Source organism: Solanum lycopersicum, chromosome 4 (genome assembly GCF_036512215.1).
Source record: "Solanum lycopersicum chromosome 4, SLM_r2.1".
NCBI classification, from domain to species: domain Eukaryota; kingdom Viridiplantae; phylum Streptophyta; class Magnoliopsida; order Solanales; family Solanaceae; genus Solanum; species Solanum lycopersicum.
Window position 1 is genome coordinate 66,648,115 of NC_090803.1, and position 20,756 is coordinate 66,668,870.

The 20,756-nt window shown below is 28.4% G+C and overlaps 2 protein-coding genes across 7 annotated transcripts; both read left to right on the forward strand.

Moving 5' to 3' along the window:
• The first annotated feature begins 8,208 nt into the window (after positions 1 to 8,208).
• LOC101263310 (inositol-pentakisphosphate 2-kinase) lies at positions 8,209 to 20,715 on the forward strand. 5 transcript variants are annotated; one of them, XR_011220924.1, is made up of 11 exons: positions 8,209 to 8,362; positions 8,448 to 8,558; positions 9,614 to 9,817; positions 10,271 to 10,418; positions 10,870 to 10,910; positions 11,052 to 11,162; positions 11,376 to 11,978; positions 12,151 to 12,320; positions 18,873 to 19,027; positions 19,300 to 19,933; positions 20,214 to 20,715. XR_011220924.1 is itself a non-coding variant. In XM_026030877.2 (9 exons), exons 2-8 carry the CDS (start codon positions 8,457 to 8,459, stop codon positions 12,277 to 12,279), a joined length of 1,338 nt encoding a protein of 445 aa, XP_025886662.2. In that variant the 5' UTR covers positions 8,209 to 8,362; positions 8,448 to 8,456; the 3' UTR covers positions 12,280 to 12,320; positions 18,873 to 19,030. The 5 variants fall into 5 exon arrangements, 2 of the variants coding, with proteins under 2 accessions (XP_025886662.2, XP_004238270.3); XR_011220926.1 differs by lacking the exon at positions 20,214 to 20,715 and having other exon boundaries at positions 19,284 to 19,479; XR_011220925.1 differs by lacking the exon at positions 8,209 to 8,362 and having other exon boundaries at positions 8,379 to 8,558.
• Positions 18,533 to 20,715, forward strand: LOC101265127 (AAA-ATPase At3g50940-like). 2 transcript variants are annotated; one of them, XM_004238228.5, is made up of 3 exons: positions 18,533 to 19,027; positions 19,300 to 19,933; positions 20,214 to 20,715. In XM_004238228.5, the coding sequence occupies exons 1-3, from the start codon at positions 18,651 to 18,653 to the stop codon at positions 20,580 to 20,582; spliced, it is 1,380 nt and encodes a 459-aa protein (XP_004238276.3). In that variant the 5' UTR covers positions 18,533 to 18,650; the 3' UTR covers positions 20,583 to 20,715. The 2 variants fall into 2 exon arrangements, with proteins under 2 accessions (XP_004238276.3, XP_010320399.2); XM_010322097.4 differs by having other exon boundaries at positions 18,892 to 19,027; positions 19,284 to 19,933.
• Positions 20,716 to 20,756: the final 41 nt, after the last annotated feature.

The following is a 20,756-nucleotide window of genomic DNA, read 5'->3' on the forward strand; positions in this document are numbered from 1 at the left end:
ATTGTTAAAATTAAGAGCACAGTTCCAAACTATGAAATTATATTGATAATGTTGGTTGATTTAGCAAAAATTGTATGCCTCCAATTATAGCTAAATCATGGTTATGAGACAAAACTCCCAAATAAGATTTGGTATGAGATAATTTTATTTAACATGTAACAACACATGTATGCATCAAACCAACAAGGTTTCCCCATTAAAATTGGTTCAGGGTCAGGAACCATATAATTTTCATCTAAAATGTTAAATGTGCGGTCATGATTTTAATTGCTCCACCACGCACAAAGATGAACTTCCAAATAAGGTTGGAATGAATGTTAGATTTTCTAACATTAGGGGGAGAGATGATTGACAGCCGAAAATTATGTGTGAGGTTAATTATGAATTATCTAGATCCTCGTTAAATAAATATGTGAACTTAAAGTTCAAGGGATAATTCAGTTGCATAATGTTGCAAATCAGTTGCCAGATGAATGCACTGACCCTATGATATAATTCAGCTGCTAATGCTCCAATGTGAAGTCCTTGAAGGACAGAGTCTATGATACGCCGAAAGCGTAATAGACCAATTGATTCCAAATATAAAATTCCTTAAAGAAGGAAGGAGCAAATGATCAATATGGTCATGATAATGAGGCAAGTGCTATAAAAGAGCACATTGACATAACACTTCATAAAATCTTGAAAAAGGTTCAGGTACCTGAAATAATAAAAAATGAAGAGATCTCGATAAGTTATGTCTTGTTGGAATCGATATCAAATAACCGTCGACGGTATCTTTGATATGAGGTAGCGCTCAATGATATAAATTATGACGAGGATCTTGAATTCAAATCTGTCATATAGTGTGGACAGATAAATGGTTGGCCAAGTAAAATGCATAATTCAAGTATATTTTGTTTCACTTAGAAAAGTGACATTTTGGACTGGTAGTCCATAAATCAAGGTATAATGTCAGTGGGGTACAAATAAATAATTATGCGATGGTATAACCGTAATATATCAAATACAGTTTGTGCCTTGGGGCATAAAGATTTATCACAAAAATCCTGACATTATTGGAGATGTTTTCTCTTTTGGTGGATACAATGAGGTTTGTTTTGATATGGCGAAATATGAAAACTTGAATGCATGTAATGAATAATTGTAATGTCTAGCTAGATAATGAAGGTTATATGAAAATCCTTGAAACAATCGAGGTGTCTGAGGCATATAAGAGTTTGAAAGAAACTTTTCCAATAAAGCTTCAAGAATCCTTATATGGATTGAAATAATCAAGGAAGAAAAAAGGTACAAAAGAATGACCCTAATAGTCCTTGTATTTTTATGAATAGGTCTTGGTAAGATAAAATTTTGTCTTGACCTACAGATTGATAATTTGACAAATGAAATATTTGTCTAACAGTGCACATACACTGAAAAGTTTTGATGCAATTTTATATGGATAAATCGCATTCATGAGTACCCCAATGATTATGAGATCACTTGACATAAATGATGATTCAGTTTGATCTCAAAAGAAGGATGATGAGTTTCTTGGTGATGAAACTCTATCTTGGTGCAATCAGGACACTAGTGCATCTTACTAACAATATTTGACTAGATATTTATTTTGTAGTAAATTTACTGGCAAGATTCAGTTTCTCCCCGATAAAAGGACATTGAAATGGTGTTGAACACATGATTGAATATCCTCGAAGGACCATAGTTATGCGCTTATTCTATTCCGAGGAATCCAAGACAAAATTGAATGGTTACGCAGATGCAGAATATTTATCTGATCTGCATAAAGTTCTATCTCAATCACGCTATGTGTTTGCGTGTGGAGGCACAATAATATCCTGGGGATCAATGAAGCAAATGTTGCTCTGCAGAAATAAAAGTCCTCCATGAAGCAAGTCAAAAGTGCGTCTGATTGAGATAAATGACACATCATATTCAAGAAATGTGTGGTTTTTCTTAAAAAAAAAAGAATATACCAACCACAATGTACGGAGATTGGAGACATCATCACAAGAAATTAAGTGATGTTTTAATCAGGGGGAGTACAATACGCGTTGCACTCTTTTTCCCTTGATCGAGGTTTTTTCCCACTGGGTTTTCCTGGCAAGGTTTTTAATGAGGCAACAAATGGTGCGTATCAAAAGATATGCGTACTCTTTTTCCTTCACTAGAATTTTTTCCCACAGGGTTTTTCCTAGTAAGGTTTTTAACGAGGCACATTATCTATGGACATCCAAGGGGGAGTGTTATAAATTCATTGAATGAGTGGATAGTCTATAAGGTTGGTACATGAACAACCATTCATATTCACTAGGTTACATGAACCTTTTTGGATAAGAATGTATCTATTTATTATGATACTTAATATGATGACCTTTGGAGTGATTTCTCACTCTATAAAATAGGGTTGTTCATTCATTATTGTAATATAGACATATGAAAGTTATATACACTTGAATAAGAAGAAAGTCTTATCTTCCATCTTACTTCTCTTGTCTTCATCTCTTTATATTTATATTGCCATGGGCTTGATTTTATAACACAAATTAAATTATATAAACTCAGATAATTTTTTTCTTTTCTTTTAATCTATATCTTTTATTATTTCTGATTTGATAATCTGAACAAATGAGATAACACATGTGACTATATCAGCAGCTCATAATGTGATAGACATAGGTTAGTAGATTTTTAAGGTTTTTCCTTCATCACTTTATGAGGAGTGTTGAAAATTAATAATTTTAGTATTCAACAGCTAAATTCATAGCTAATTTCAATTTTTTAGAAGCACTTGTTACGTGTTTCATTGATCTACATCAAAAAGTTAAAAAAGTTATATGGCCTGAATTTTATCGGCGATGTACTATGTTTTTTAAGATTCATATTGCCTTATAAATTTGTTTATTTTTTCTTCTTAATTCTACGAATAATTTGTGTTGGGATATTTAATTTACGTCTCTTGCAGATGCTTTAATGTGACTCACATACTTGGCAATTATTCTCTTCGTCTACTATTATTTGTCATAGTTTATAATTTTTAGAGTGAAATTATAAGAATTTTGACTAACATTTTAAGATGTATATTTTTATCATATTGTATGCAAAAAGTTGCAATTTATAGTACTTTTCATATAATTTTTGAATGTCTAAATTTTTTTAAAAAAAATTATTGAATCAATGTAATCTAATTTAACTTTAAATATTAATTAAAATAACTTTGAAACATAACATTTCAAATAAAAATGGACGATAGAAGTAACTATTTACCTTTTGTCTCCTAAGTAAAATAATAAATGAGGCAATTAGTTCTCTTTTAAGTTATGCATATTCAGAGTTTTTGGCGGAAATTATAAATTATGAGACTACAGGAAAATTGAATACTATGGATAGGTTTATAAGTTTTGATTGAAGAGGGGTTGTGATTTTTATGAAAAGTATATTATATATTTTTTAAAGGATTGTGATTATTTGAAAAGTAGTGTCTTTTTCAAAAAGTTATGATATTTCTGACAGATTATCTTTTTTCCAAGAGTTGTCACCTTTATTCTTTGTTGACTATAAATAGAGATCTCTAATTTTTTTTGCATGAATTATTCCCTTCTTCGGCATACTTTTCTTACCAAACAAGATTGATTATATCTGTTTGAGATATCGTTGTTGTCTTTTTGAGTTCGTGGAAATTATCAAAATTTATGATACTTTACTTCTTTAATGGTTAAAACATTTAATCTTCTCAAGTACCCGAGATTGTAGATTGGTACTTGAAAAGATTAAATTTCTTAAGCACATACAATAACTTATGTGAATTTAAATAGTTTTTTTTTCCATCTTTTATTAGTTCTAATTTGATAATCTAAATATAAAAAATACCAGTGACTATTAGCATCCACAATGTGATAGACATAGGTTATAAGATCTTTAAGGGGTTTTTCCTTCATCACTTTCTTGTTAGAAGTTCTTCCAAAGCAAAGGTGATACTCACAAACACTTAGAGAATAGTACAATAATAATATGAGGGTATGTTCCTTTCTGATATTCCGTGGAATTTACTTTATGAAATGTGTTGGAAAATTAATAATTTAACAATAAAAGTCATAGCTAATTCCAATTTTCCGACTTTTTCGAAATCGGTACTTATTACGTGTTTGTTAAATTTATGTGGCCTGAATTTTATCGGCCATATACTGCATTATTGTACTATGCTACTGGCTAGAAGTTGCAAAAAAAAAAATAATTATAATAAAATCCACGTGAAATGCATTTTAAATTTTAATTGATGGTACGTAAGAGAAAATTTCTAAAATTAGAAGACAGTAAATAATACGTAACATGGTCCACACTTTTGGGGACTGACTTACTTCTTGCGTTTAAGAAATAAATTAAACGTTTTTGACACGTAAGCTAAATATATAAAAGAAAAATTATATATAATAGCAAACTAATAACCTAAAGTAAATAGAGTAGTTAGGGTTTGATTTAAGTGTGCTCCATAGCAAACGTTAGTCAAAGTTTGACAGGCGCCTCTGTCCCAAAAATTTCGCTTGCCACTCTCTCATTCTCGCTCGTCGCTCTCCCTCTGCTCGCCTCTCTCGCTTTATGCACAGAAGTGTATAAATTCTGTTTCTGTCTTGTATAAAGCGAGAGAAAATTGTATATACACATGCAGAAACATATATTTTCGTTTTATACACTTAATTATACAATTTACAAACATTTTACTTCAATTCAATTGTAGACAAATGCAAATTTTATACAAATATTGCAGAGAAAAGGGTCAACGAATTATACAATTGCGAATTACACAATTGCAGTGAAATACAATTTTCTCTAGCTTTATACAACAGAAGTGTATACATTGTGTTTATGTTTTTGTATAAAGCGAGAGAAAAACATATATCTTCTTGCTATACACTTATAATTATGCAATATACATACATTTTAATTTGATTCAATTGTATGCAAAGCAAATTTTATAAAAAATATTGCAGCGAAATAGGCAGCGAATTATACAATTATGCATTATACAATTGCAGTGAAATAGGATAGCGAATTATAGAATTGCAGCGAAATAGGCCAGCGAATTATACAATTTAGGCCAGCAAATTATACAATTGTATATGTATAGCGACTTATACAGTTTTATGTTTGCTATGGAGCGCAATTATGCAAACTTTGCTATAGCATACAAATATGAATTTTTTGTTTGCTATATGTGAAAGTTGCACATATATAAATATAATAAAATATAAATAGAAGAGCAATATTTATATTAAAATTATTTTTGTGTCAACTATATATAACAGGTTAATAGTGTAAAAAAGGAATACAAATATTTACTAGTTCAAAACAGGGGCAAGCTGAGGGACGGAAAATGATTTATTCAAATTCTCATCGTTTTAGAATTAAAAATATACATAAATTTTTAATATATAATATAATGATTAATCTTCTCATGAAATTTTTTATAAAAAATGTCAAGATTTGTATGTCATGTCATATCAAATTGCTCTTCGCTATTTGAAAAATTATTTTTTTGTACTAGGTTTGATCGAGTTTTATGGTATCATCTTGAATGTTGTAATATTTGTGAAACAAAATGAAGTTAATAAATTTTAGGATGAAAAAATTATAGCTTAATGATTATTTTTGAAAAGTTATCCCCTTTAATTAGTGTGTGTGTATATATATATATATATGCATATTATTTCTGTAATTTTTTTTTTATTTTTCAGATGTTTGTGTACTCAAATTGATTTTAAGAAGAGGGAGAAGTGAAAAAAAATTATAATAATAATCCAAATCACATGACCACCTGCGTTAGAGAAAAATAATTATTTGATTTTAACAACCTAAATTTGATTGAAGATGTGTTATGTCGACCTGTTTTATTTTTGTGCAAACTTTAACGACACATTTAAACATTTACAGATATTTATTTCATGTAATTGTGGAAATTAAAGAAAGAAAATTTTTCTCAGCGTATTAATAATTCACATAGAGGAAACATATGATAAAAGTATATCATGTAAGATTTTTGGGTTGATGATATAAAGGAAGCATATGATAAAAGTATTATGTAAGATTTTTTAGGCCGTTCGACATTTTTTAGATTTCGAGATTTAAATAAGCATGTCTTGACTATAATTTTATTTTTTATTTTTTAAATTGCTAAAACATTTAAAGAATTTATGCATAAATTTTTGATCAAACTTAAATTACTTGATTGTTAAAAAAGAAAAAGTGTTATATAAATTAAAAGAAAAGGAGTATATATGGATATTATGAAGGACATTATATTGAGTTTGAGACGATTATGTAATATCTAAACTTGAGACGTAATTATTAACTTCATATTGTTTTTGCGTACGCATAACTTTCGTTGATGCAAATATCATTATAAAGTTTAAGACTTTCACATTCCAAGTTCAATAAAGAAATAAAATATCAAAAGAATAATTTCAAAATGAGTTTTCTATACACAAAATTTTTGACAATTAATATTCCATGTAAGATGAAATATTGAAATAGAGTAGTGTGAGTAAAAACTGTTTGATTCGAGATATTTTAGTAAAAGTTATATAAGTATGTCATGTCAAGTTACTTATTAGTTTAAAAATAAGGCTATTCCAAATAATGTGTTTCACATTAAAATTGAAGTTTCATATATCTCAATCAATAAGTATGCTCATTTAAATTTTTTATTTTTATTTTCTTGATTCAGATATATAATGATATATTACACATGTTTATTATGCATCAAAATTCCTAAAATAAAAGATGAGTTAAGAACCATAGGTTATAAGAAACTTTCACATCCAAATTGTATTTACAACATTCGAAAAAGAATTACTTTTCAGTAGGCCATGTTCGATTAAGAGGTATAAATCACATTTTTTTAATTTCTTTCATGTAGAAGTAGTTTGACCTTATGATAAGTTTATAACATTCCAATTCTTTTTATTTTGAGCTTTTTTAAATTTAAATTCTCTGACGTAGCGGTTATGTTCCTCTTATTATATTTATAGTTGTATTTTTAAAAAAATTACAATAGTGATATTTATCTATTTTAACAATAGATATACAAAATATATTTATGATATGCATAATATATATCAACGAAGTTCTGTATTGTTATATAGTTGATCTGTGTATACAATTTAAAAATACAATTGACCACACATATAATTAATGTCTTCACGTATATACTTATACATTCAGCTTTTGCTTTGAAAACAAACACACATACATATAATATAATTAATTAGAATTAGATATAACATACATACAGATATAGTGTATATTGCTACTATATTTGCAAAAATAATATTTATGAAAGATCCCCGAAATTGTATTTGGATTGATGCTTTACAAGTCTATTATAATTGATCGATAATTCATATAAGTCAAACTGAATATTAACCGGCCCTATATTCGAACCCAATACTTGTTTAAAACTATGATATTTTTTATGGCCTTATTCTTTCTTCTAATAAAATATTTGCAAGTGCAAATTGGATGGTCCATGACATAAGTTTTGAAAAGAATAAAAGGAAATATATGTCTTAAGCATATGATTCTACAACACGTTTACTGCTATTTGTAAGTCAATGCTAATTCCTTTTAAAATAGTGTTGTTTACTTATCATCTTTCATATACTTTTAAGAAATTTTATATTCAATAATTGACTTTTGAAATTTCAAGAGAATTTGAATCAAAAAGTAATTTTATGTACTATCCTATGTAATAGCTAAGATTCTATAAACCATTTTGATTTAGGGGTGTAGGATAAAGGGGGATTTATCCTTTTTTTTAACTATTGTATAAAAAATGAATTTTTCGCTTTTAAAGTATAATGTAATAACTCTATCTATTAATGAATTACCACTCAATTTTAAAAAAGTAAATCTTATAAATTAAAAATATAAAAATTCGTTCGTTTACGAATTACAATTATCACATCAAAAATCACCTACAATAAACACATATCAATTTTCATGATTAGTATTAAAATCATCAAACGAGGGAAGTTATATATCATCAATCAAATTTAGACCTAGTTTCTATTCATATCATTATTTTTATCCACCTTTTATTTTCATTATTAATACAGTAAAGAAAACTCTATTTTCATCAACAAATGAAAAATTTGGATTTGAATTATAAAAAATTACATTCCACTTTATATGATAATTGAAATATTATAGTAAGTAGAAATTAATTTTTTATTGTTTTAATGGGATGGACCCTCAAAGGTTCTGATTCGAAGATAAGTGAGCACATGTTATATAATATAGGTTAAACTGTAGCGTATCGAAACCCGACTGGATGTGACAACTGAGAGAGCTTCGAATAACTCAGGTTTAATGGCGATTTGTTGATTACTAACTCACTGAATCCGTAATTATAATAACAAATTGTGTGATTTGTTGCTGTTAATTGGCAGGATTAGCAGATGGCGATGGTTTTGCAGGAGAATGATGCTCGAGAATGGTGTTATAGAGGAGAAGGAGCTGTCAATCTAGTGCTTGCTTATAGTGGAGAACATCCGGATTTTGTATGATTTTTATCTTTCTTATATATTCGAATAGTTGTAATTTGTACATGGTGAATTGTTAAGCGAATCGAAATTAATTTTGATCTATTTGAATTGTGAACAATTTCAGGGAACAGAGAAGATTCTAGTAGTTAAGAAAATGGAATTTCACCTTCTTATCTAGGCTATTTGTCACTGCTCATGTCTCCGTAAATATTGTGTTTTCTCTCTATTTTTGGTTGAGAGTCTGTCGGAAATGGTCTCTCTGCTTAACAAGGTAGGGTATCCTCGGTGGATCCCACTTGTGGACTATACTGAGTGTGTTGTTGTTGTATCGTGTTTTTCAGCTTATTCCTGATAAATTGAAAGATATAAATAAAAAAGTTACTGGAAATGAATTTTGCTTTTCACAAGCTGTATAATGATCTGATTCATTGGGGCTACATCATCTCATGAAGGTGTTGTTTTCAGGCTCGAAAAAGTTAATGGATTGTCTAATAAGAGTAGTAGACTATTTGGCTCTCGAGTTGTCTGAATAATTAAACGAAAAGATCCTACTAAAAGGGTGCACTAGTGCTAAATGTCATTGTATTCCTCCTTGGAATACACTGTTTCCTTAACAAGTTATTGACCTCAGCAATAGCATAGTAAGAGTCGCCTGATGAGGAATGAGTCCGAATTTTCTTGCCTACAAATTCTACCAGAAGAAAGAGAGATCTGATCTGGAAAACATGCTACTCTCTCGGTTTCAATTTGTTGTTTGGTTTGACTTGGGAAAACTGTCGTGGAGTTTAACAAACTTAAGAAGAATTTTGAATCTTTCGGTCTTTAACTAAAGATATGTAGAATGTATCAAAATGTCCTTTAATCTTGTGGTCTTGAACATGTTGTGTGGAAAATTAGAATTAAAGAGATGTCATTAAAGGAAAGAGACATTCTTTTTGAAACGAACTAAAAAGGAAAGTAAGATAATCAAATTGAAACGGAAGGAGTATTGTTGCTAGTTCAAAAGAAACTATTTGTTTTTTGTATATCTCAGTAGCATCCTCTTCTCCTGCGTTTTAACTTTTATTTAGGTTGGAAAAGTGTTGCGGGTACAGAAGGTACCAAAGAATGGATCTCAACGCGAGAATGGTCATCCAGGTCTAACCGAGTTGGAACGCCTCATGTGGAAAGAATTCGAAGAGCTGGTATCAGCTCCTACAAAAGAAATGGCTGAATACTGTTTTGTGCAGCATGTGATGTGCTCGCTGTTAGGTTCGAAGAATGTTGATGCAGGGGTATGTTGCTAGCCTTGTACATACCACCTATTTTTTATCACTTCGTATTAGATCGGGTTTGCCTGAAATCATCTTTTCTTCTCTGCAAATGGAGAAAAAATAATTTACTAATTCTCCCTTTCTGGACACCTTTAATCTACGCGGACTAGAAATAATAACTAGGCATTCTGCACATCATCAAGAAGTGCTAATTTATTACCAATATTCATGTAACCTAACATTTCACCCCTATATCCTAGGCATTCTTATGCAGTTGATCTTCTGTAGAGGAATAATTTTTGTTCATTGCTGCTTGCTAGGATAAAACTTAATTGATCAAGTTATCCTAATCTATGGGCCTCTAGATTTAAGTTATAAAAGATTGCAAATTTGTGTTATTCCTAGCATATGGTTTGCTGTCAACATGGAAACCAAATTGTTAAACACTGCCATCTTTTTCTTCCATTTTGACAGATTTACATCCCTGTGACCCGAGAATTTCTGGAAACAGTTGATAACAATGTTCTATGTCAGCGTCCTTCTTGGCGTGTTGATGCCGCTATGGTCAACCCCCTGTGTGATTCTGTACTGCTGATATCTGATCATTCGCTTTTCCCGCGTGGTAATAATTTTCTAAAAAACCCTTCTTGTCCCTTGCTTCTTACCAAGCTTTAACGTGAATATTTATATTGCTGGACTAGTTTTAGTAAAACTAAAGGGTGAACGACAATGATAAATGTCACATGTCCGGTATTTCTAATTGGCAATTGAGGAATTAACCTCCACATTATACCTTCTGTTTTAAGAGATCGGATATATCTATAACCTCCGTGTGTATGAAAGAAAAAAGAGTCTAATGTTTAATGACTGCTTGTCTAGATACATTGCAGCTATTCTAAGTATGCTACTTATCAACAAGGCTGACTGCAGTTTTGATTCATTTGTTGACAGAGAGAAACAAGGAAAATCACTTTATTTGGTTTTGAACTTTTGATTGGCCTAGCACGAAATCTTAATAGGGATTTTGATCTGGCAATATTGCGTATTTCATTATTCCTGTTTTCACCTTTCAGGTGCACTTAAAGAAGACTTCTGTATATCTGTTGAAATAAAGGTACTTTTTCATAGCTTTATTTGGTTCTTCTTCTTTATATCATATTCATGCTGTTTCACTTTAATCTTTTTTAATTTACAATTTTATGTTTGTTTAGTACAATTTTCTTAATAGTGTCTCCATTTCTTTTGCTGAATCCAGCCTAAATGCGGATTTCTTCCGCTTTCAGAATTTATTGCATCAGAGAACAGTATTAAAAGGAGTGTAACTCGTTTCAAGATGCATCAGGCTTTAAAATTGCACCAAGGAAAGGTGATTAATTGTTTATCTTTCTGGTGGATTTCTTAATTCAGTTGCAGCATGGACTTGATAAACTTCCCCCTTTTCTCCTTTCAAGTTATAGTAGTGTTTACTTTTTATTATATACAGTTATTAGCTTTATGCTTATGTTGGACCTTTTTCTTTTTTCTTAATCATTTTCTCCTTTTTTTTTGATATTTTCTTTGGTTGCTTCTGCTGTATCAGATATCAGAGATAAGTGCATATGATCCATTGGATTTGTTTTCTGGATCCAGTGATAGGGTACACAAAGCAATAAAGGGCCTTTTCAAGACCCCACAGAACAATTTCCGAGTTTTCCTGAATGGTTCTCTCATATTAGGGGGTTTAGGTGGTAATGCAGACGCTACAAGCTGTGAAGTTGGTGAAACATTTGAAAATGCACTGAAGTGTGTAATTCAAGCTGTAGATGGACAGCGGACCCAATGCTTCCTAGATCTCATTTCCAAGACCATTTTTAGTTCAGGACTGATAAATAAGGTTCTTGAAGTCCAGAAGTTAGACAATGCTGACATTGAAGGTGCAATTCATGCATATTACAATGTCATTTCCCAACCATGCACGGTATGCAGTAAACTATCAGCTGAAGATCAATTGTCCGAAAGATACAGTTCTTTGCATTCAATCTCGAAGGATGAAAGCATGAAGATTGTGAGGAATTACTTGATTGCTGCAACTGCAAAGGACCTGAGCATGATGATTAGTTTTAGACCTCGCGAAGATGGGAGTGTGGAATCTCCATATAGCATGGTTTCCTTAGAATCAACCAACCAAAGTTTTGATTATAAGGTATTATTCCCTTTTCCTCTTTTCACAACTCCTTTTGGGTTATTGAAGTAACGTTTTATCTTATGTAAAAGAAGAAATGTGAACTTATAGAGGCAGTAAACTTGTTGTACCTGCAAATTGTTGTGCACACACCACAGTTGATTTGTCTAATTTGTTTGCCGCTCATCAATAGGCATATTTCATCGACCTGGATTTGAAACCTTTGGAGAGGATGGAGTATTACTACAAGTTAGACCAGCAGATAGTCGGCTGCTATGTTCAGATGGTAAAATCCATGCAGCAGCTCAGCCACATTGAATGATGGAAGCGCTGTTGGAGCTTGACATAGGAGATAATTTTCTGGTAATCAATTGAAAAATCATTTTATTAATTAATTCCTTCTTTTTTTTCCTATTAATAAATTTCCCACTATACAAATGTCATGAACTAATAATAACATGCAATCAAATTTCACCCGAAGTGATAAAACTTAAGACTGCAAATTAATACTGCTTTGTGGAAAAATGAAAAAGGGCAGATTCAAAAGGGACTTTTTTGTTAACACATTAGAAATTCTCCTTACTGGAGTAGTTTGAGCTTGATTTCCCTTCAAATATTATTTAAATAAAGACTTATAGTTTAAATAAGTATTATAAGTTTACAACATATTATCGCCTCAACTAGCACAACTATACGAGTTCAATAAAAAAACACAATCAAACAAAAGAAATCAAGTCGATAATACTAGTTCTTTGGCATTCTCAAATTATAATATATCACTCTATAGCAATAAATTTCTCTTTATAACACTGGTACTCGGATCAATGTATGTTACACTGTTGGTGCAACACCCCTATCTTTTGCCCTTACCCATTACTTATTTCATTTTTAATTTTTAATTAGAAAAACGTCCTTCAACGAAATCTAAAAAGTCTTAACATACTCGAATGTCAAACTCGTGTCACGAATCCTCAATATTTTTCCTTCTTTTTCGTGAAGCTTCAAACCGTTCCCGAACTATCAAATATGCATTATTCATAAGTAAGCACATTCAAAGACATTCATATTACTATTATCTAGCCTAGATTCAAAAATTACTCAAATCTATAATCAAGTTTTTAAAGTCATTTTGACATTGTAATTTCAATTTGATTATATACTTTTTATTGATAATTACAAGCTAGATTTGTTTTTCATAAGTATAAACTATTATAATTTTGTCAAAATGCTAAATATGATAATATTATCAAATTTTTCTTATGAGTTAAATTTTAAAGTTGTTCAATAAACATTTGTAATTTATATTTGATTAATTATGATTATTAATTGATCGCGTATTGCGTAGATAATAAATATATATAACTTAGATCTTATGTATCGTATTTATATTAACAACAATAAAAATATGGTTGGAAGAGAAAGAGAGAATTCATGATTTTATATGAATTATTAATTAATTAATTAATAACTTGTTTGGGTGGTTCTTAATGGTAATACATCCTTTCATAGTGGTATGTAAGGACAATAGAGTTGTTATAAAAAAAATACGTTGAGAAGTAAAATAATATAATTAAATGAGAAAATAATACCTCCTCTCGATCAAATCTATTGGCTATATGTCAATTTTCAAACTTTACCTTCCTCAATCTTTTATTTTCAATATTTCATAACCCTTAAATATCGATCATTAATGATTTTAAGCAGTTAGCCTTGATAATTGTTAGAAATTCAAAAAAGTTACAATTTTATCATTTAAAAAAATTACAAAAATTCCATCTCCAGTATATTCGATATCTTATTATTTTATAACTAGTGAAACTATTCGCGCTTCGCGCGATTATATGAAATATTTATAAGATAATAATATGAAATATATAATATTTAGGTTAGTATCGAATATATAGATAATATTTATATTTCTCCTCGTTTGCGATATTATAGACTTTTTAAAAACATATAAAATATATTTATTTGTTTTGTATATGTATATATTAGAACAAAATATTCACCGTGGTGAAGTAAATGGAATAAGGGATAATATGTTGAAATAACATTATATTGGTATTAGGTTGAAAATATTTTAGATGTTTTAATTTTCTCTATCTTTTCTAGGAGTAGTGATGTTCTATCTAAACTCTGATTTCGTCAAAATAAAATTATTTTCTTTTATTTTATTATTACATTTGCTTATTATAATTTTTTAAACATTATTTAAATACTTGTAAGATTTTCGAAAAATGAAGCATATAAAGTCATGATTCATATTTAATATTAAACTTTACAAGTAAGATGAAGAGACATGAGTTATAAATAATTCAAATGTATAATTTTATTAGCCACTAAATGTATTACTAATTATTTATTGATTTTATTTGTAAAATAAAAAAATAAAAAAAAGGTGTGAAAATACAAAAAATGAACAGAGAAAATATAATAATTGGTGACTACATAAAAATTATAAATACATTTCAAAGCAAAAAGAACGACGACAGATTGTTACATACGCAAAAAATGACATCATGAAAATAATAATATATTTTTCAATTACTTTTTATAATTTATAATAAAAGTGAAACTAATCATCATAAATTTTGTTGTTGTTAAAATGAAATAATTATATATTTTTTTTCATAACAAAGAGAAAATAGAATACTAAAGGATCAAATGATTAGTATTGACAATATAATACATTTAGCTAAATTATTTACATAAATTAAAATTTTAAAAACTCTAGTAAAAGTAATTAAGTAGCTAATAAATTTTAAAGTGAAAAAATAATCTCTAATTATGCTTAATTTTTTTTCCTTGTACCATCTTCCTTTGCAAAGAGATCCGTCATCATGTTTTGATCCATATGTCAAACTCTTCATATATGCAACCAACTGAATAAAAAAAAGCATATACGAATTAAAAATAATTATGTAAAAAAAAAGAACGAAATATAAACCATATTTAATATATTTATATATTATCTTTTCAATAGTAATAACAATACTAAATAATAATTATTTCTTGAAATCTAACAAATATTATAATCAAACTATATTATATATGAAAAGCTAACTATTAAAAAAAGTAATTGCATACGGACAAAACATTGTTAAGAATTAAAGAGATTTTTTTAATCATACTTACTTGATAAATTATAATACAAACATAAAAATATATATTAAGAAAGCATGTCTAAGTCCATAAAAATAAAAAGAAAGACTTAAGAATGAAATATATTTTACCTTCATATACTTTTTTTTGTTACATGTTAGCTAATTCACAAACAAGTATTATGGAGAAGAGAAATTATAACTTTGTATGTGAATCTTCATGAAAATAAATATGAATCTATGTAAACAAAATAAAGGAAATGAAAAAAATAAGGACTTGAGAATGATATATTGATTAACTTCATGTACTTTTTTTTTGGTTACATGTTAGTTTCCTTCACAAATCAAATACAAATTTATAGACAAAAATAGAGGAATTTCTTACCTTCATGTACTTTTTTTTTTTTTACAGATCAAACTTATATGATGAAAAAAGAAAGAATATTGTGAAAGTGAATCTTCATTAAACTAATATAAATTTATAGGCAAAATAAAGGAATTTCATAAGACACATAAACTTATAAATTTAAATTGGAGGTTATGAATATAAAAATTATGAGAGTCATGAATATTATTAAAAGTAAAAATTAAAGAAGGGCAAGTCATGGGTAGTAACTCCTAGTGAATAAATTCAAAAATAAAAATAAAAATACTTAAAATGTAAAAATATAATAATATGATTTCATGATTAGAAGTGAGATAAACAAATAAAAAAAAGTATAGAATTTTTTTATTATTATAAATGTTCATACAAGTATTTATTTGTATATTTGTATAAATGAAGTAATATATTTTTACAATAAAATAATTAATTTAAATTAAAAAAAGTCAAAAATAAATAAATTATGTTTCTCTTTTAATTATAAGTGAGATAAATAAATAAAAAATATGAAGAGTTTTTGTTATAAATGACCCGCCATTAATAAAATATTTATTTATAATAAATTTAAGTAATTTTTTATGATATATAATAATTATTTTTTAAAAAAAAAAATGAAAAAAGCTAAATGCAAATGAAAGCCATATAGAGGTGCCACATCACCTCATCTATGGTCCTCATATATATATATACTAGTGAAATTATTCGCGCTTCGCGCAATTATAAAAAATATTTATAAGATAATAGTATGAAATATGTAATATTTAGGTTAGTATCGAATGTATAAATAATATTAATATTTCTACTCGTCTGCGATATCATAGACTTTTTTAAAACATATAAAATATATTTATTTTATATATATATATATATATATATATATATATATATATATTAGAACAAAATATTCATCGTGGTGAAATAAATGGAATAAGAGATAATATGTTGAAATAACAGTATATTGTATTCGATTGAAAATATTTTATATGTTTTAATTTTCTATATCTTTTGTAAGAGTACTTATGTTCTATCTTTTGTAGCAGTACTAATGTTCTGTTCAAACTCTGATTTCGTCAAAACAAAATTGATTTTTTTAAATAATTTTATTATATTTGGTTATTATAATTTTTTAAACATTAATTAAATATTTATAAGACTTACGAAAAAATAAAACATATAAAAGTTATGAATAATATTTAATATCAAATGTTACAAGCAAGATGAAGAGACATGAGTTATAAATAATTCAAATGTATAATTTTATTAGACAATAAATGTATTACTAATTATATATTGATTTTGTTTGTAAAATAAATAAATAAAAATAAGAGGTGAAAATACAAAAAATGAACAGAGAAAATATAATAATTGGTGATTACTTAAAAATTATAAATGCATTTCGAAGCAAAAAGAACGGTGGCAGATTGTTACATACACAAAAAATGACATCATGAAAATAATATTTTATTTTTTAATTACTTTTTCTAATTAAAATAAAAATGAAAATTATCATCATAAATTTTTTTGTTGTTGTTAAAATGAAAAAATTATTTTAATTTTTTTCATAACAAAAAGAAAGTAGAATACTAAAGAATCAAATGATTAACATTGACAATATAATAAATTTAGTTAAATTATTTATATAAATCAAAATTTAAAAAACTCTAACAAAAGCAACTAAATTGCTAATACAATTCAAAGTGAAAAAAAAATCTCTAATTATGCTTCATTTTTTTTCCTTCTACCATCTTCTTTTGCAAAGAGATCCGACATCATGTTTTGATCCATATGTCAAACTCTTATTATATGCAACCAACTGAATCATATACCAATAAAAAATAATTATGTCAAAAGAAAGAACGAAATAAAACTATATTTAATGTATTTGTATATTATCTTTTCAATAGTACTAACAATACTAAATAATAATTATTTTAGAAATCTAACAAATATTATATCAAACTATATTATATCTGGAAACTAACTATTAGAAAGAGTAATTGCATACAGACAACACATTGTTAAGAATTACAGAGATTTTTTTAATTATACTTACTTGATAAGTTATAATACAAACATAAAAAATATACATTAAGAAAACATGTCTTAGTACATAAAATAAAAAGAAAGACTTTAGAATGAAATATATCCTACCTTCATATACTTTTTTTTGTTACATGTTAGTTAATTTACAAAAAAGTATGATGAAGAAGAGAAATTATAACTTTATATGTGGATTTTCATGAAAATAAATATGAATTTATGTAGACAAAATAAAGGAAATAAAAAAATAAGGACTTGAGAATGATATATTTATTAACATCATGTAATTTTTTTGTTACATGTTAGTTTCATTCACAAACCAAATACTAATTTTATATAGACAAAAATAGAGAAAATAAAAAATAAAAATTTGCAATGAAATATTTCTTACCTTCATATACTTCTTTTTTTGTTACAAACCAAACCTATATGATGAAAAGAGAAAGGATACTTGTGAATGTGAATCTTTATAAACTAATATGAATTTATAGGCAAACTAAAGGAATACCATAAGACATCATAAACTTATGAGAGCTATGAATATTATTAAAAGAAAAAATTAAAGAGGGGCAAGTCATGATTAGTAACTCCTAGTGAATAAATTAAAAAATAAAAATACTTAAAATGTAAAAAAAAAATTATTATGATTTCATGATTAGAAGGGAGATAAACAAATAGAGAAAAATATAGAGAATTATAAATGTTTCTATATTAATAAAATATGTATTTGTATAAATAAAGTCATATATTTTTATGATAAAATAATTAATTTAAATTTAAAAAGTTAAAAATAAATAAATTGTATTTCTCCTTTTATTATAAGTGAGATAAATAAATAAAAAAGATGAAGAGGTTTTGTTATAAATGATCCTCCATTAATAAAAAATTTATTTGTAATAAATTTTAGTAATTCTTTTTATGATATAATAATTAATTTATTTAAAAAAAAGCAAAAAAAAAAGAGAAAAATAAATGGAGGCCATAGAGAGGTGCCACATCACCTTGTCTATGGTCCTCATTTATATATATATATTGATTTGAATTTTTTTAAATGAAATTTATGTAATTTTGTATAATTATTTGGGCCTAAAATTTCACATCATAGCCTGAGAGTTTTGTAGACATGTGCGAGCGAACCCATTTTTTCTAGAGATTTCTTGCCCGCCAAGAATGATCAATGATCAAAATCATATGCAAACTTGTGCAATTTCCCAAACAAAAATGGAGTTTTTCGAAACGATGCCGTCCTCTAAGACAATTTTAACGGCGGCGACTTCTCTCACCGCTTCAGTGATTCTTTTCCGATCAATAGCTAGCGACCTTGTACCGGAACAACTCCAGCTCTTTTTTTCTTCACGATTTCAAAAATTATCGAACCGCCTTTCCTCGCAGCTGACTGTGGTGATTGAAGAATCTGAAGGTCTCACTTCGAACCAAATGTTCGGCGCCGTCAATGTTTATTTGGGTACAAAGGTTAATGATTGGACTCGGAGGATCAAAGTTAACAAGCCTGATGAAGACGAAGAACTCGCCGTCACTGTTGATAGGTAAGTGTAGTTGATTGCTGAGAAATTGTGTTTGAAATATGAATTAAATTTTGTGCCTCTGAATTTTGGTATAATGTGATTTTTCATCGTTGTGATATAATGCAATAATCTAGCTCTTCAATTTCAAATTCTCTATGAAGTTTGGTATAATGGACAAAATTTGTAGAATATACATTTATTTGCAGGTAAAAATTTCACAATTTGAAAAAATAATGTGTATGTCCAATTTCTAAAAGCTATCTTAAATTTGCTGAAGCTGTTTATGTGAATAGGTACCAAGAAGTAACTGACAATTATGAAAATGTCAAATTCACCTGGATTATGAAGTCTAGGGGAATCAAACAGAGTGAAAAGAGCACTAACCCGAAGACAGAGCTTCGATATTTTGAGCTAAGTTTTCACAAGAAGCAAAAGGAGATGGCCTTAAAATCTTATTTACCGTATATTTTGAAGAGAGCCAAAGAGATTAAGGAGGAGAAAAGGGTAGTAAGGCTACACACGGTGGATTATAATGGGATTGATTATTGGAGTTCTGTCGTGTTAAACCATCCTGCAACATTTGATACAATGGCTATGGAACCAGAAATGAAGAAGGAGCTGATTGAGGATCTTGACATCTTTGTAAGTAGGAAAGATTACTATAGGAGAGTTGGAAAAGCTTGGAAACGGGGTTACTTGTTATATGGACCGCCTGGTACAGGAAAATCGAGCTTAGTTGCAGCTATGGCTAATTACCTCAACTTTGATGTTTATGACTTGGACTTAAGAGAGGTGCAATGCAATTCGGATTTGAGAAGGTTGTTGATCGGTTCATCAAACCGCTCTATACTTGTGATAGAAGATATTGATTGCAATGTGGGGTTGCAGAATAGGGAAAATGGCAATGACACAACTGAAGATGACAAGGTATAGTAATGCATTTAGTTGACACGTTTTCCAGTGTACAACATAAAAGAACTTCACACTTCTCCTAAGAAAAGATGGATTCGTTCCTGTTATTCAACAAAGAAGAAGAAAAAACTAAGAAGAAGAAAAAACTATCTTTTATGTGTTCGACGATTTGAAGGATGTAACTACATTGATGACTTGTGAAACATATATAATGGATCTTCAAGCACTTGCATGAATATCAACTGCTAGGATTATACTTTTGACTTGTGTTTTGCTAAATATTCTACAAATGCAGATTACACTTTCTGGGCTGTTGAACTTTATTGATGGCTTGTGGTCGAGTTGTGGAGATGAGCGAATCATAGTGTTCACAACGAATCACAAGGACAGACTTGATCCAGCATTGTTGAGACCTGGACGTATGGATGTGCACATTGAGATGTCACACTGCACTTTCAGTGGTTTCAGAGTACTAGCATCTAATTACCTAAAGACAGAGGAGCATAGACTGTTTAAGAAAATGGAAGATCTGTTCCAGAGAGTTAAGGTAACACCAGCTGAAGTAGCAGGAGAACTGATGAAGAGCAACAACTCCGACGTTGCACTAGAAAACCTCGTCAAATTCCTTCAAAAGAAGGAATGTGAGGGTGTGACGAGAAGCTAAGCAACATTGCTGACTAAAACAGATAAGTCGTTACCACTGATATTCTTTCATATGTTAATGAACAACAATACTATTAGCTTTTTCTGATGCTTTTAGAACATAATTACCTCTATTCCATTAGTTCTTTTCATCATTGGCTGATCTATTATTCATAAGCTTCCTATGATGTTTCAA